The 14,840-nt window shown below is 39.2% G+C and overlaps 1 protein-coding gene across 1 annotated transcript; it reads right to left on the reverse strand.

Annotated features, from left to right (window-relative positions):
• Nucleotides 1-3,022: 3,022 nt before the first annotated feature.
• LOC138630314 (uncharacterized) lies at nt 3,023-5,034 on the reverse strand. The gene is made up of 3 exons (XM_069714562.1): nt 4,599-5,034; nt 4,438-4,471; nt 3,023-4,221 (listed from the first exon to the last, which is right to left on the reverse strand). Exons 1-3 carry the CDS (start codon nt 4,812-4,814, stop codon nt 3,842-3,844), a joined length of 630 nt encoding a protein of 209 aa, XP_069570663.1. The 5' UTR covers nt 4,815-5,034; the 3' UTR covers nt 3,023-3,841.
• Between the last annotated feature and the right edge of the window lie 9,806 nt (nt 5,035-14,840).

The raw sequence follows: 14,840 nt of genomic DNA on the forward strand, positions 1-14,840 counted from the left end.
TTTCTTATCAAACAAGATAAGAGGTGGCATCAGTTTCTTGTATCAGGAAAGACAACAAGATCAATGAAGCAGGTTTATGAGAGATAATCAGAAGCTCACCGGGTGTCTTTTCTGCTCAAATACTAAAGCGCACAGATAAATTGCAGACAAGCCACATCACACATTTGCAGATCTATAGATATGAAACATGAATAAATTCCTGCAAGGCAGTATGTGCGTGAGGCGCAGGATGTGGTTGAGTAAGGATGCAGTGAAGAGCAATGGGGGTTGTGGGTAGTACACTAAGGTATCGCTGACTCAGCTCCTCTTGCATTGTACAGGGGAAAGAAGTTTCACAGGCAAAGCAGTTTCAAATGAAAAAAACACAACATACACAGCTACAGAGATGATTAGTAATGAGGGCAAGATAAGTGAATCTGCCTGGGAATGGGTATGGAAAAGAAACAAAAAGAAAAGCGTGACAGATGAGTAAGGGAAGGTCGAGAGACTGTCAACCAAATTACTACTTACTTAGAAATATGAGTAGAAACTCTAACCTCGGTTACATTTCAAAATTATTCTGGGTCACTTCCGCTGAGACAGATTTAATCTGCATCTGAGCAAAACAAACACTCACTGAGATACTCCTGCAAACCTGTGTGTGAAAGCGAATGGGTATAAAAACACAACTTGCTGTTGCTCGTCTCTTGCAGCGCTGAGAGGTATCAAGTGTGTGTAACTCAAGTGCTACACTTCAGAACAATTTTGAGCTACTTGTGCATTAAATAACTTTCTATTTAGTGTCACTCTGTACTTCTTGGAACTTTTGGAACGAACACAATGAAGTCGGGTGCAAACAAGTAAATGTCCTTTCAGAGGTGCATTGTGACATTTTCTTGTAAACAAATACAAGTTTTGTTTACATTCAGTGTTAATGAAATATACTGTATGTAACTTTGAGGTCAACTTTGTTGAATGTGTGAAACATTCACAAAGCCAACTTCTAAGTATTTTAAAGTCAAGTTAAATTACATTTAATATCCTTTTTTGAAGCCAAATATAATGTCAATTTTTTTGTTTTGTTTTATCTTGTTAATCGTTTTTTATTATATATTTTTTTTAATTTTGTTATTATTAAAATAAAAAAAAAGACCATGGAAAGATATGAGAAATGCTTCTTTACCTATCAGCCACCTGGAAGGGCCTGGTGTCTGTTTGATTGACAGCAGCTGGAGGGCTGCCAGAGTGTGGGTGTTATGCTGTGAGGAAAAGAGGTAACTAAATAAACTCACACTGTGGTGTATGTGACAAGAAGTCTCTCAGTATTTAACCATACCAAAGGATAATATACAAAATGTCCCGTACCTGGGCAGCTAAATAGCTACTGGAGCCTGAAAACTTGTACCCAGTAAATGTTTGTTTGGTCACTTGTTGAAGGAACAATTTCATTGGCTGCAGCCGTATCCAAAAAATATATTGGCCTGTACTCCATTCAATTAATACAAGTTGAGGGTGAAATAAAAAAAAATGTGTACGTTTTACTCTAAGAAGACAAAAAAAAAAAAACCCGCAATTTAATTTCAGTTGATAAAATCCGATTTCAAATCCGATAACATTTATCAAATAAAGTTTGAACCCTAATCTTAAAAGTAGAGGGATGGTCTACTGAACTCAGACTGGGAGCTGGTTCGACAGAAGGGAAGCTCGATAGCTGAAATCTCTGCCTTGCAATCTACTTTTGAAAGCCTGCACTCTGAGCAGGAAGTGTTCTGTTCGAATAATATGGTACTCTGAGGTCTTTGGTACTGTATAAGATGGAAATGGGGTATTAAGGGCTTTGTAGGTAAGTTGAAAGACTTTAAATTCTATTCTTGATTTCAAATGAAGAGAAACTAATATGGAAAAAATGTGACTTCTCTTGTTAAATCCAGTCAGAACTCTCGCTGCAGCAGTTTCAATCAACTGGGGACTTTTCAGAGAGTTATCGGGACATTATGATTGTAAAAAATTATAATATTCAAACCTGGAAGTGACCATGGACTACTTTTTGTGCATCGCGATGAAACAGGATGTTCCTGAGTTTTAATATTACACATATAAAAGAAGGCAGTCCTAGAGACCTTCCTTTATGTTTGAATTAAACGACATCCAGTCAAAAACAACTCCAATGTTCTTCACAGGGGAACTGAAGGTTATCCAATAAGTGAATGGATAATGAGTATCGAGGCGTTCAGGGCCAAATACAATAACTACAGTTTTATCTGGATTTAGAAGTAGAAACTTACAGGTCATGCAGGCTGTTTTGTCAGACTTCATAGATAAATATAAGGTGGGAATAGCCATGGAAATGTATGCAGTCCTTCCTAATATTACCTAAGGGAAACATGTATATTGTGAAAAGCATGGGACCTTGCATAGAACCCTGTGGAACTCGTATATATATCAACATTTATGTACACATCCTGCAGTGACAGAGGAACACTATCATTCATTTTGAGGTGTGTCCACCAGATTCACTCTCTTTTGGCTCTTTTGTTGTTCTCCATCAATTCCTGAGGGAAACATACAAAACAAAAACACCCAAACACTAAATGAAAGGTAACTATGCGACACACTATTTGGGATTTTGGAGAGTGCATCCAGATTTATCACCTCCATTAAATGTGAACTTCTCTTCAAAAGTAATGATCTAATTAAATGTATCTTTAAATTGTATTCAGCATTTCCTTTGAAACAAAATACGAGAACATATCTCCTGCTTATAGACCTGGTAGATCACAATAGGATCTCACATTCATTTTCACTTGACATCTCCACCTTCGGTCTGTATAACACAAGGTGAACTTGTGTTTGTTCGCTGGCCCACACATTTGTTTTTTCTAAACCACATTCGATGGTAAATAAACAGGATGTGATGTGCATCCAGTTCCCGCTACAAACTGCGTAACAGCAGAGAACTTTCCCTCACTGACAAACCTTTCACAAATTCCACTCGTTGCAATCACTTTCACACTCGTCATTTTCTAATTTAAATGAGCTCCGAGTTTATTGTATTCCTGTTTATTATGGATTACAAAAGAGTACATTCAACAGTGAGTAGTTCGTCCATAGGACTTACATATTTTTCAAAAGTAAAACGTGTTCTCAATTCATGAGTCCCTACATACAATGTGCATTGTCCTTGGCAAAATAAACAAATGAACATACAATCAGTTTTGTCAATCTGACCATGTTTGGATTACAATAGGATAGTTTTTAATCCGCTTATGTTTCTGCAAAAGTTATTTTAAATCCAGCGTCACGGTTACCTATAATCAGAAGATATTTTATGAGTCAATGACTAACTACAGTGGAGCTAAATGCAGTTCCTTAGGCAGTATTGTAAAACCACACATTTCTGTAAACAACAACTTTATGCTCTGTGCAATTTATAAAATCTGAACTATAAAGTTACATTTAACCCAAAGTAGGCAGATTAAAATCAGTGTATTGCACTTAGTTCTTATGTAGTGGCATCTACATCAAAATACATTTCTAGATAGAATATGGCGACATCATTATAAATATAAGTGCATAAATAGTTCCATATCAACAAATAAATATATTATACAGTATTTACACAGTGAGGTGAGTGTCTAGTCTTTTCCATTTCCTGTTTGCATTGTCATAATTGAAACTTCTCCGGAGATTCCTCCTTTAAATCCCACTAAGGTTCTTTGTCTTTCACCCTCAGTTTGCAAGAAACCTTGTCATTGCTCTGAAAATGGCACCAGTGCCTGTTTTCATCGACAATCACATGCTGGTGACCCACAGGGCACCTCTATATCTGGACAACTGCTGTTGCACAGCGACAGCATCCACATCAGTCCACGAGGAATATCCCAAATCCTGAGCCAAGTAGCTCCAGTTTCCAGTTCTGCAGTCCTTCCTTTGGGACAGTCATCTGAGTGATCAGTTTCGGCTTATCCAACCAGCTCACAGCCCAGCACTTTTTGCTCGCAGATATTGAATTCGGCCGGAGCTCCACCTCGCAGGTGAGCTTATCATTGACTTGCACCCTGAGGAGGCCTGCGCTGCATTTGAAGGTGCAGGTCAGATTGAGATCAAGGTACATGAAGTAGCTCCCCACCCGTTCTGGCGTCAGTGAATCCTGCTTTGAGTTGAAGATGAAGTTGCTTCCTACAGAGGTCCCATCACTGTAGTGGACTGAAGCCCACTTCATTGTGGAGTTCCCCAACTTGCCTGATGGAGGAGACAAACACATTTACTTTAGATGATGTTTACACACTTAACATCAGGTTTGGAAGTTGCATTTCTTTTAATTGTTGTCCGAACAGATTTAGTCAAGACCAAAGACGTCTATGAATACATTTTTATTTCCCATTTATGATGCAAATTAAGTATTTATTTTTTTTCTAACATGGAGATATTATTATATTACATAAACACAAAACTTACTTGAAATGGTTTCCAGGTAGGCAAAATTCTGCATCTATTGACAAAACAGAAAAAAAAAATATGTGGATTAAAATGTGCAGATGTCATGGGTTAAACGCAAAACAATTAGCTTTAGCTTTACGCACTTTATGAAAATAATGATAAATAATAACCTTGTTTACCTTATATGCAGGGGAACTTGGACCTGGTGTCAAGTTTGACCTCCGAGCGCTCAAACTCGAGGAATCCCCTTTGGACCACAGCTCCATCACAACCATCGCTTCACCGGTGGCCAAAGCTGTGACCGCCACAAACAGCACAACGATGGACACGACGAGAAAAATGTCCAGGCAGCTTCCACGTCGCCGGCCTCTTTCCTGGAGAGATTCAACGTCCATTATTTTTATTTGAAGGTCCTCACAATCGGCCTGTAGGTTCTCTTTAAAAGTTGTAGAGCTCCAAATGTTGGGTGGTTTATCTCCACAAGATGGTCAGCCCAATATCACGCGCCCAGTCCGAGTCCTGGAGTGAATGTCTCGACTAAAAGCACCATGATGTTTTATACTCTACTTCTTAGGCTACGTGCACTCAGTTTCAGACACAGAGGAAAATGCGGAAGTCATGGGTTTCCCTGTCGCCCACACACTCCTTCACTGCACTTACAGTAGGTGGGAAAACGAGTCGCTGAGACTTTCCGCAGCTCTCCTCACTATTGCGCAAGTGCGCCAAAGGCAGAGTTTTCGGTGGAAAGCGAAAGGGAGAGAAGATACATTGCCTCCAACTTCACTATATTACTATATTCCGACACGGTCAAAGACCGGCTCATTTTCCCCTTTACACTTTGAACCCAGCAGGCCTGGCAAAAGTGGCACAATGGAGATACTGATGAAAATATTCTGAGTGTCCACCTAGTTGCCAAATTAGCGGAGTACTTTTTGTGTGTGATTTTGTGTGTGTGTGTGTGTGTGTGTGTGTGTGCGTGTGAGTGGGAGGATATGATTAGATAGGGTAAGGCATTTGTGTATTTCAACATAAACCTAAAAAAAGCTCAGTATCATTCAGATGCTTCATTCTGGCAAAATGACAATGTGACTACAAAATCCTGGAATCCCCAAGTAACACGTGTGTGTGTGTGTGTGTGTGTGTGTGTGTGTGTGTGTGTGTGTGTGTGTGTGTGTGTGTGTGTGTGTGGGGGGGGGGGGGGCGAGAGGGATGGGTTTTTAACTATTTCAGGGACCTGGAAGCTGGAGGTGCAGGTATCACAATAATTTTTTTTTTTTTTTTTTTTTACCAGAGCAGGCACACCGTCACCAGCCAATCAGATTGTAATCTCATGAATACCGTATGAATCCCCAGTGAGAATAGACGCAATGGAATTTTCCACGTCATGCTTTTGAAAGATTTGAGACAGAAAACAGTTTAAGACTGACAGTGACAGGACGCGGTGGGGAGAGTGATTTCCTGCACCGATGTTTTCATTAGCAACCACATTGGTGCTGCATTAAGTCAAACTAACATAGTGTGCAACAGAATTGTGTTTACATGCTTGAAAGTATCCTGGTTTTAAATCTTCATGTCCCTGTACATATGATCATATCAGTATCCAACTCTATGCTGTGTCTGGATTTTGTTTTGGCCATCACAACCGCTCTGTACAAGAAAATTCAGAAACCTGAATGAGGTGTTTACATGCCACAAAATTCAGATTTCTATAAAGTGGTCCTGATACCCGACTATTTCCCTAAGGTGCCACCTAACCAGAATCATTTACTTCATTAAGTAAATTTCTTTAGTAAGTACATTGTTGTCACGATCTGATGCGTACCCAATGCCCCGGGTCGATGAACTCGTGGACCGACTGGGCACTGCACGTTTCTTTACGACACTGGATTTAACCAAGGGCTACTGGCAGATTCCTCCCTCGCCAGAGTCCAAGGAAAAAACAGCTTTTCTCCACGCTGTTTGGATTATACCAATTCACCACGCTTCCCTTTGGGTTGTTCGGTGCCCCGGCCACTTTCCAACGCCTCATGGACCGGGTGCTGCGTCCGCGTGCTGCATATGCTGCCGCCTACCTGGATGATGTCATCATCCACAGCACCACCTGGGCGGAGCATGTGCAGCGGGTCGGCGCGGTGCTGGAGTCCATGAGGCAGGCTGGGCTCACCGCCAACCCAGGCAAGTGTGCAGTTGGACGGAGGGGGTACGGTACGGTACGGAAAGGTGCCTCAGATCCGGTCCAGTGGACGGAGCAGTGCCAGCGGGCGTTTGAGAGGGTGAAACAGGCTCTCTGTGGGGAACCACTCCTCCACACACCTAACTTCTCTCTCCCCTATACCCTGCAGACTGATGCGTCGAACAGAGGGCTGGGGGCCGTTTTGTCCCAGCGGGTACGGGGGTCGACCGCCCTTTTTCTGTACATCAGCCGGAAGCTATTGGAGAGGTAGGCCAGGTACAGCACGGTGGAAAAGGAGTGCCTGGCCAGTGGGCTACGACCATCATGGGACGCCCATTCACCCTCTGTTCGGACCACGCTCCGCTCCAGCGGCTCCACCGCATGAAAGATACCAACGCCCGGATCACTCGGTTTTATCTGGCGTTACAGCTGTATAATTTCAAGGTGGTCAACAGGCCAGGGACGCAGATTACCGTGGCTGACTTCCTTTCCTGCTCACAATTGTGTTTCTATTTTTACAGTTCTTAAGAAAGAATAATATGAGTCCATATATGAGTCAAATTTTACATATCGAGAAGTAGAATATGCATCACTGCAAATTTTTCACCAGCTAGAAGGTTGTTCAGGTACATTTTTATTAAAATTGATCTGGATAAGATATTTGAAAACTCTTGTCTGCATACATTGTCAGTCAGTTTTTGGTGTTGAGGAACTCGACTGGCCTGTAGAGCCTTGACCTGAACCTGTTCGATGCTCGAGTGGCCAAATGGCAGCAAATCACCGCTGCTGTGCTCTAAAAATTAACCGAGTATCACGTCAAAGCATGTTCAGCAATACATCCATCAGTCCACCGGAGTATACCGTGAGAAGTAAGGTGCCTTACGTTCAAGCACAAAAAAACAACAAAAACCCATGTGTTTAGGTTTAGAAAAAGATCACAGGTTGCTTTAAAATAAGTCATTTTGCACAAGCAACGTTACGTACAGTATGTCACACAGAGGCGAACGCTGGTCTCTTGGGTAAAAGTCCTGTTTGACCTCTTCCCTTGTGGACTTTGTACTTTTCAACACGACCTCCTTCTTGTCATGCCTAGGCGAGGCAAAACGTATACGCATGTCGTGCTAATTAGCACAGACTAGCATGCTAACAGGGTAAATTGGAATGTGGTAAACGATGCACCTACTAAACATTAGTATGTTTGTGGTTGTGAGCATGTGAGCATTTTGACATTAACGTTTAGCAGGCAGCGTGCAGTGAGTGAGATCGCTAATAAGATTTAAACTGCAAATGCAAAGAATAAATAAATGAATCTTGGGTCTCTTGTTTATTTTAGGAGGAGTAGAGCTGATGCAGCAACAGTTCTTTTTATTTGGGTGTGGGTGGGGGAAGGTGTGTGTGTGTGTGTGGGGGGGGGTCATGAACTGATCACAATGTTACCCTGCAGTTGGTGTATTTACTGGTGAGGGCCTTCCCTCCACCATCACATGATAATTCATAAAGCCCAGACCTCCCAGGAGAGATTACACTGGGATTTGTGGAAATCACAAACAGCTGTTTTCTGATCAAACATGATCAGCTGATCAGATCTGCACAGTTTGCAAAAGGAGAAATGTTAGAGGGAATGTTTGTGGTTGTTACTGAACGGGAAGTACATGGTTATATTGAGACAGACATATGACAGATTCGATTTTGCTGTTTTTTTCCCCCCTAAAATCTCTCATTGACAAAAAGTATTCCGTCCCTTAATCCTGTACTTTGTAGAGGCCTCTTTTGGCTGCAGTTACAGCTTCAGGTCTTCTTGGGTGAATCTCTACCAGTTTTGAACGCCTGGATTTGTGCAGTCAATCCCATTTCTGTTCTTTTGGTCTAATTATTCATCTCCTGAGGTTTCTTTTATGTTTTACCTTTTACATCCTCTTAGCGAGTTTGTCCAGGTCAGGAACTTTTGCTGTTGCAGGTCTTTGAGGCCCACCATTGTTTGAAATGTCACAACATAAATGCAAGTTTGACATTTAGTGTTCCCACATGACATTTGCTTCAGTAATTTAAATATTATGAGGAATGACAACTAAGAAGTGTGATGGGAAAAATGTGGGGACTGTTTGTGTGTGGGAGTGACAGAGCAAGATGGGGGAAGTTAGCATGAAACAGAGAAAATTAGAAACTTATCAAGTAAGATTCAGTTTTCAGAGGGTCATATATGCTCCAGGACGCACATAAAAACCCATGTTTTCAGTTCCTTAATGAAACTAAGCATTCATGTGCAAACATGAACACACCATCAGGCACAATGACATACACAGATACATTCCTAAAAAGTTTCCAAGCTTTTTTTTTTAAGAATATTGAATATCGCCAATGACAGCTAACTCAAGTTTTTTTTTCCAAATTCCAAAATGCTGGATTGGTTTCTTTTGTGTCTGTGACGTAACAGTTGAATTGTGGTTGTCTGCATTTGTAACTTGCATCTGTCTGTCAAAGAAGTTGTATTAGATATGTTATTTTTCATCTTTGATCAAAGGAAGTAATACAGCATTACTCAGCGAGGTGCTGTAATATATAACATATGAAGCAATAACATGGTTTCATAGAAACAGTACTATAACGAATATGAAATGGCAGACAAAGGCTTAAGAGGAACTGTGTCATTTTTTTGGTTCAGCGAAGGCAATCCAAATATAAAGTTTTAATTACACTGTTTTCATATTTCTGTGGTCAGGATTACACATGGGCCTTTTTTTTTTAGACCAAAACAAAAAAAGAAACGCAGTTGTGATGCGCTGGGGTTTCTAACAGGGAAGTCACTGTCTCTATTGTCACTTCAAAAGTACAAGCACTCTCTCGCTCGCGCTGTCTTTCTATTTTCCTCTACGTTTAGATACGGAACCTAACATTGCTGATCATCAGCAGAAGAGAAGGCAAATGAAACCTCCCCTAGCAATACTTTTGCTGCCCCCTACAGCAGAAAACACATTTGCCCTGAGAGTCCTGAACAGTATTTTTTAGGTTAACTGAAGAAATTGTGCAAATAATATGATGTGAAATTTTCTTTTATGGTGGAAAAGCTTCAGGTTTCCTGTCCCATGTTATGAAAATACATGCAAAATATTAGAAAAAGAAAAAAAAGAACAAGAATTATCTGAGTTATAACACAAAGTTAGGTTCTCTATAAAGATTCCTCAAAAATGGAGAAAGGTATGTTAAAAAAAAAAATCATTGTCAAGCAGCCACATCAACAAAGTGGTGGCACTTTCTGTATGTCTGTAATTCTCTTTTCCCCCCAAAATATCTACGAGCTCCTTCAATTTCCCTTACTATCAATGTCTCCATGTTGATCCTCCTCTCTGCCAACATAAGTTCATCCAGCTCCTCAATACAAAAATAAACCAGATCAGCGCTGTTCTGCGTCCTCTGCTTGTTTATTTCTTCTCGCCTGTTGGTGTAAATGTGTTCAAAAAATTACGATTTAAAACCCTTTTAAAAATATGGCGATACACAAAACAAACAAGCCAGAAAAGTCTGCAATGTGATCATTATAGACTGAATTTGCATAGCATAAAGTATAATAATAATAATAATAATAGTAACAATAATAATAATAATTCCTGTTTATTGGCTTAGCTCAGTTCCTCCCTCCTCTCAGCTCTACTGTTGTTGGATAGTAACACTTTCATAACCAATACTGTAATGCTGCTGAAATCTGGTAATAATTGCGCAACATGCAGTCAGTAAAACATTCCTATTCTGAGTTTATCTAAGGACTCTCGGACTTTCACAAGTTCCTCTCAAAGTAAATGCTGTGATTTGATATTTTCTAATATTGTCCAGGATTCCAATGACAAAATACTGATCATCTAAATGATGAAATACGATTTTTTTTTGGTGCAATTTCATTAAAAAAAAAAAAAAGTATATTTACTTTATTTAACTGAACACTTTTTTTTTTTAACCAGTTATACTCCAAAATATTCTGATCAATAAATTGACAAGTTACTTGGCAGCAGGTTAGTTCTGTTACAACAACAGCCTATTTTTTTTCCCCCTCCCCTGATGTTTCTATCATGTTTTCCTTTTTCTGCTGAAGTTTGTAGTTGTTTTTTTTCATGTTCGTATAGAGTGTGGGTTGGGTCGGAAACATTTAAATCTATAGGTAAATATGACTTTTTATGGTCCCACATGACATAACTAACCTCATGCCACGAAAGAAAAAGAATAGAAGCCTTCAATGATAAACATAACATGGAACTGAAAAGGGTGGCGGTGTGATGGGAAAAATGTGGGGACTGTTTGTGTGTGGGGAAGTCAGCATTAAACAGAGAAAATGAGAAACAGCATGACAAGTAAGACTGAGATGGTCTTTGGAAGGTCATATGCTCTTAAAAGACCTAAAACCCCGTGTTTTCTGTTCCTTAATGAAACTAACCACCACGGTACAAACATGAACCGTCAGACACGACGACACACACAGATGCATTCCTCAAATGTTCCCATGTTTCTTTAAGAAAGCTTTAAACTTGCTCGCAGTGATTTTGCTGCCCCCTACAGCAGAAAACAAAATTTCCTAAATATTGTCATCAAAACATGTGCAAACACAGACTTCTTCATTCTTAAATGGAAAAAACATGAACATTTCTCCCATGTTATAAAAATACATACACAGCATTATCCTGATCTCTTAGTAACATTAGGTTAGGTAGGTTAGGTAGTTACTTTATTAATCCCCGAGGGGACATTTTTTCGCTACAGCAGCATACAGGAAGCAATAGATAATAATAGAATAATAGAAAGCAATAAAATAGCAGTAAAAATATAAAATATAAAATGCACAGTATATACAGTATAGTATATATATCTATATATATCATATACAAACAACCAAGAACACAGACAACAGTGTTATTGTTGTGTGATTCAATCACTCCAGGACGTCACTCCCAAAGAAAAGGAAAAAAAGAAAAAGAAAACAAAACATAATAAAAGAATCTTTGAGTAGCTGGTAGGTGGATTTTGTTTCCTTCAGACAGGTCCAGCTGTTCCCTCGTTTCTGGTCTTTATGCTAAGCGAAGCTAACTGTCTGTAAAGCTTCACATGCACATTCCAATTATATCTGTCCACTCATCTAATGGCAGCAAGAACAAGGATAAATCAGCATAAATGCCAAAATGCCTCCCTTTAACATCGATGGTTAATAAATAAACTTTAATAACAAAATTTGGATGTTCTTATAAGTTATAAGAGAATAAGAGAATTGTAATCACCCTTCCAAATAGAAAGAATAAACACTGGTGCATAACTATAACTATAGTGAATGTATTTATCAAACAACATTATAAATGTTTTATGCATTTATAAAGTGGTACTTCACTCACTCAAAAATGAAAAGCTATATTTTTCAACTGTAGCCCACTTTTTGCTACCCAGTGCAAGGAAGCAACAATTAGATGGATTTAAGCAGCTGACTCAGTTAACTAGGAAGAAAATGAAGGATTATAAGGGATCAGATAGTGATTTGTCAAAACAGTTCTCAGAAAGAATGCGTCTCACTATTAATGTCTGAGTTAACAAATGATTGTAAAGGGTTTTGTTTAGGCTACTTTAGTTGTTCCTTTGTAATCTCCTATAATTGCCAATATAAGTGCTGGCAGCAGTATTTCATTCTTTTACTGAAGAAAAACTGTCCCCAAACAAAAGGAAAATTGGGTTTATTTAAACAAAAAAAAGAGTCTTGCTTATCTGCCTCAATGACCCAGTAGTGCGATAGGTTTGGAGACATAATCTTAATGTTATCGACTGGATCAGAGTCCTTGTGGAATTCATAAATGTCAAAAATGTTTGACATTTAATTTAGAAATCCCGTGGTGAACTAGTGTTGGATAACCTGCTGATATTCCTTTGCACGAGGCAGCTGTTATGATGGCGATGGAGACTGTCGGTGACTGCTCTGCTGCCCGGTGAAAACATATTCATTAAACCATCTGCAAAATGTTCTTGCCGTCTGTGCAAACATTTGTCTCACATAATCTCACTATTCCAATACGAGTTCGATTTGAAAACAGTTCAGTCCACACGTAACTCGTATAGTTTGATGTATTTCATAAACATTCAGCTCGAGTGGAGACAGCAAGATCAGGACAACTTTAATCTGACAGCGAGACAGAAACAGCCTGAGCAGCACACATATGTTCTCAAAGATTACAAGAGTTTACAATTTGCAAGTAGATATATGTATTTTGAACATTTTTTTTTTTACATTTTCTTTTAAAAGATGCTGATTATTCAGAGTTTTTGCACCAAAAATAAAAGCATCAGCCAAACTCTTTCTGCATTTTACGCATCGTGACATTTCCTCTGTGGAGAATCTTCATTCAGATGCTGAAGGTGGAGCACACATGCAAATTGATTTGCAGACCACCAACACAGCTTTCTTGGAGAAGACAAGAGCGCACAGCTTTGAGCGTGTTGGTCGGCTCACCTGTGTCATCAGGTCTGAGCCCATAATATTCTCAAACAAAACCCTGTCTCTCAGATCAGTTGTCTTGTCTGTCCGTCCAACAGTCTCGATCATGATGGCACTAGGAAACGTCACATTAAAACACCTCTGAGTCTGAGTGAAAGAGAAAGAGAACATATGCTTACGACAGAATTAAAGTGTTCAACCTACAGCGGAGTATCTAAACACCGTAATACCAGCGACGATGACTTTAAAATGATATTTCTGAATCCACCATTTTCTGAATCATGAGCTGGCGCAAATGTGTTCGAACCTTTTGTTGAACTATTGAAAATTGTCATTGCTGGCATTATGAATAGTTTTGATGCAAAATATTTGTATCTTCTTATCGTTCATTCGTTACACCCCCCCCCCCCCCAGAGTGTAAAGGCTGTTAATCAGAGAGATTTCCATTATGTTTGTGACCAACATTTTTCTGTTAGATATATAGATATATATATTTTTTAACAGTGCGAAATATATAAGGTCATTATAGCCGCTCATTATTTTAGTTTTCAGCAAGTGTGTTCCAGAATGTATAAAAGTGATTACATTTCTAGTTATCACAGGTTTCACTTTCCCCTCCCAGCTGTGTACAATCAACATTAACATTAGCTTGTAGCAGAAGCTGGCACTAGCCCCGTTTGAGACTATAACAATAAAACTTGATTTACAGCTCACCTCCTGCTCCAGCTGAAAAATGTATAAAACATCAGGTTCTGTCTTCTTAGCCGTGAGTTTATCCACAGTTTTCATCTCCTTTGTTTGTTTTCCAGGGCAAGACATTGCACACACACTAGTGCAAACAGGCGACGACACAATCCGCCGCTCTTTGCTTTTGCGCTGAAGTCATGTTTGATCACGCCAGTTTCGAAGAGATCTGAAGGTCCTGGGATTTCTGTTAGATCTGGTATTGCTTCGTCTGGTTGTGTGCATTTTAATGATTAAAAAATAATAATAATAAAAAAAAAATAGGTCAAACCTGTTCTTTTATCCGTGGATTCCCATGGTTTTTTTGGGTTTTTTTAAAAGTCTTTTAATATTTGAAAATCCTCTAGTGTGCACAAGGCAATAAAGTAGCAATGTAAAAATACACCATTGCAGGTCAAATTCATACATGAAAAACCTTACTTCAATAAAAGTACATAAGTAATAGCAGTAACAAGTTAAAAAGTGTTTAACTGGTTCTCTCACTGATATATATTATTGTATATATATATATATATGTATATTTTTGTCTAATATTTCTCTAATCTTTGACATTTGGTAAGATTGTTTCAAAATTTATTGAAATGAAGAGAGGCTTAGAGAGAAAAATCCCTATTTGGTGCAGCTTCTAACAAGTCAGACATCTGAAATGTGACCACAACTAAATGCTGCTTTCTGCAAGACATCAAAAGCCCAAAACTATTGAAAACCACTGGTTTCATCTTTAAAAATGTGTGGTATTTTAAAAGCTCGTTGTATAGACCCACCACTTCTGTCAATCTTCATTTTCAAAGTTACAAAAGCTGTCAAATAAATGTTGTAAAGTACTACAAGCTATCTGCAATGTAGTGGCGGTACAGAATGGAAACGTGAAGTAGGCTATCTCAATATTGTACTTAAAAGGGTCTCACATACTCAACTACTTTCCACTGAAGTCTGCGGCTAAAAGAAGGTGAAAGGTGATGGAGAAATCAGATGGCATCCACGCAACCACCGTCACGAGCATCGAATGCATCAGACATGTGTGACACATGTCTGATGCATTCGATG

The sequence above is a fragment of the Brachyistius frenatus genome, unplaced genomic scaffold (assembly GCF_029030835.1).
Source record: "Brachyistius frenatus isolate BFR_SWC_R1_liver_20210118 unplaced genomic scaffold, ASM2903083v1 Contig_132, whole genome shotgun sequence".
In the NCBI taxonomy this organism is placed as follows: domain Eukaryota; kingdom Metazoa; phylum Chordata; class Actinopteri; family Embiotocidae; genus Brachyistius; species Brachyistius frenatus.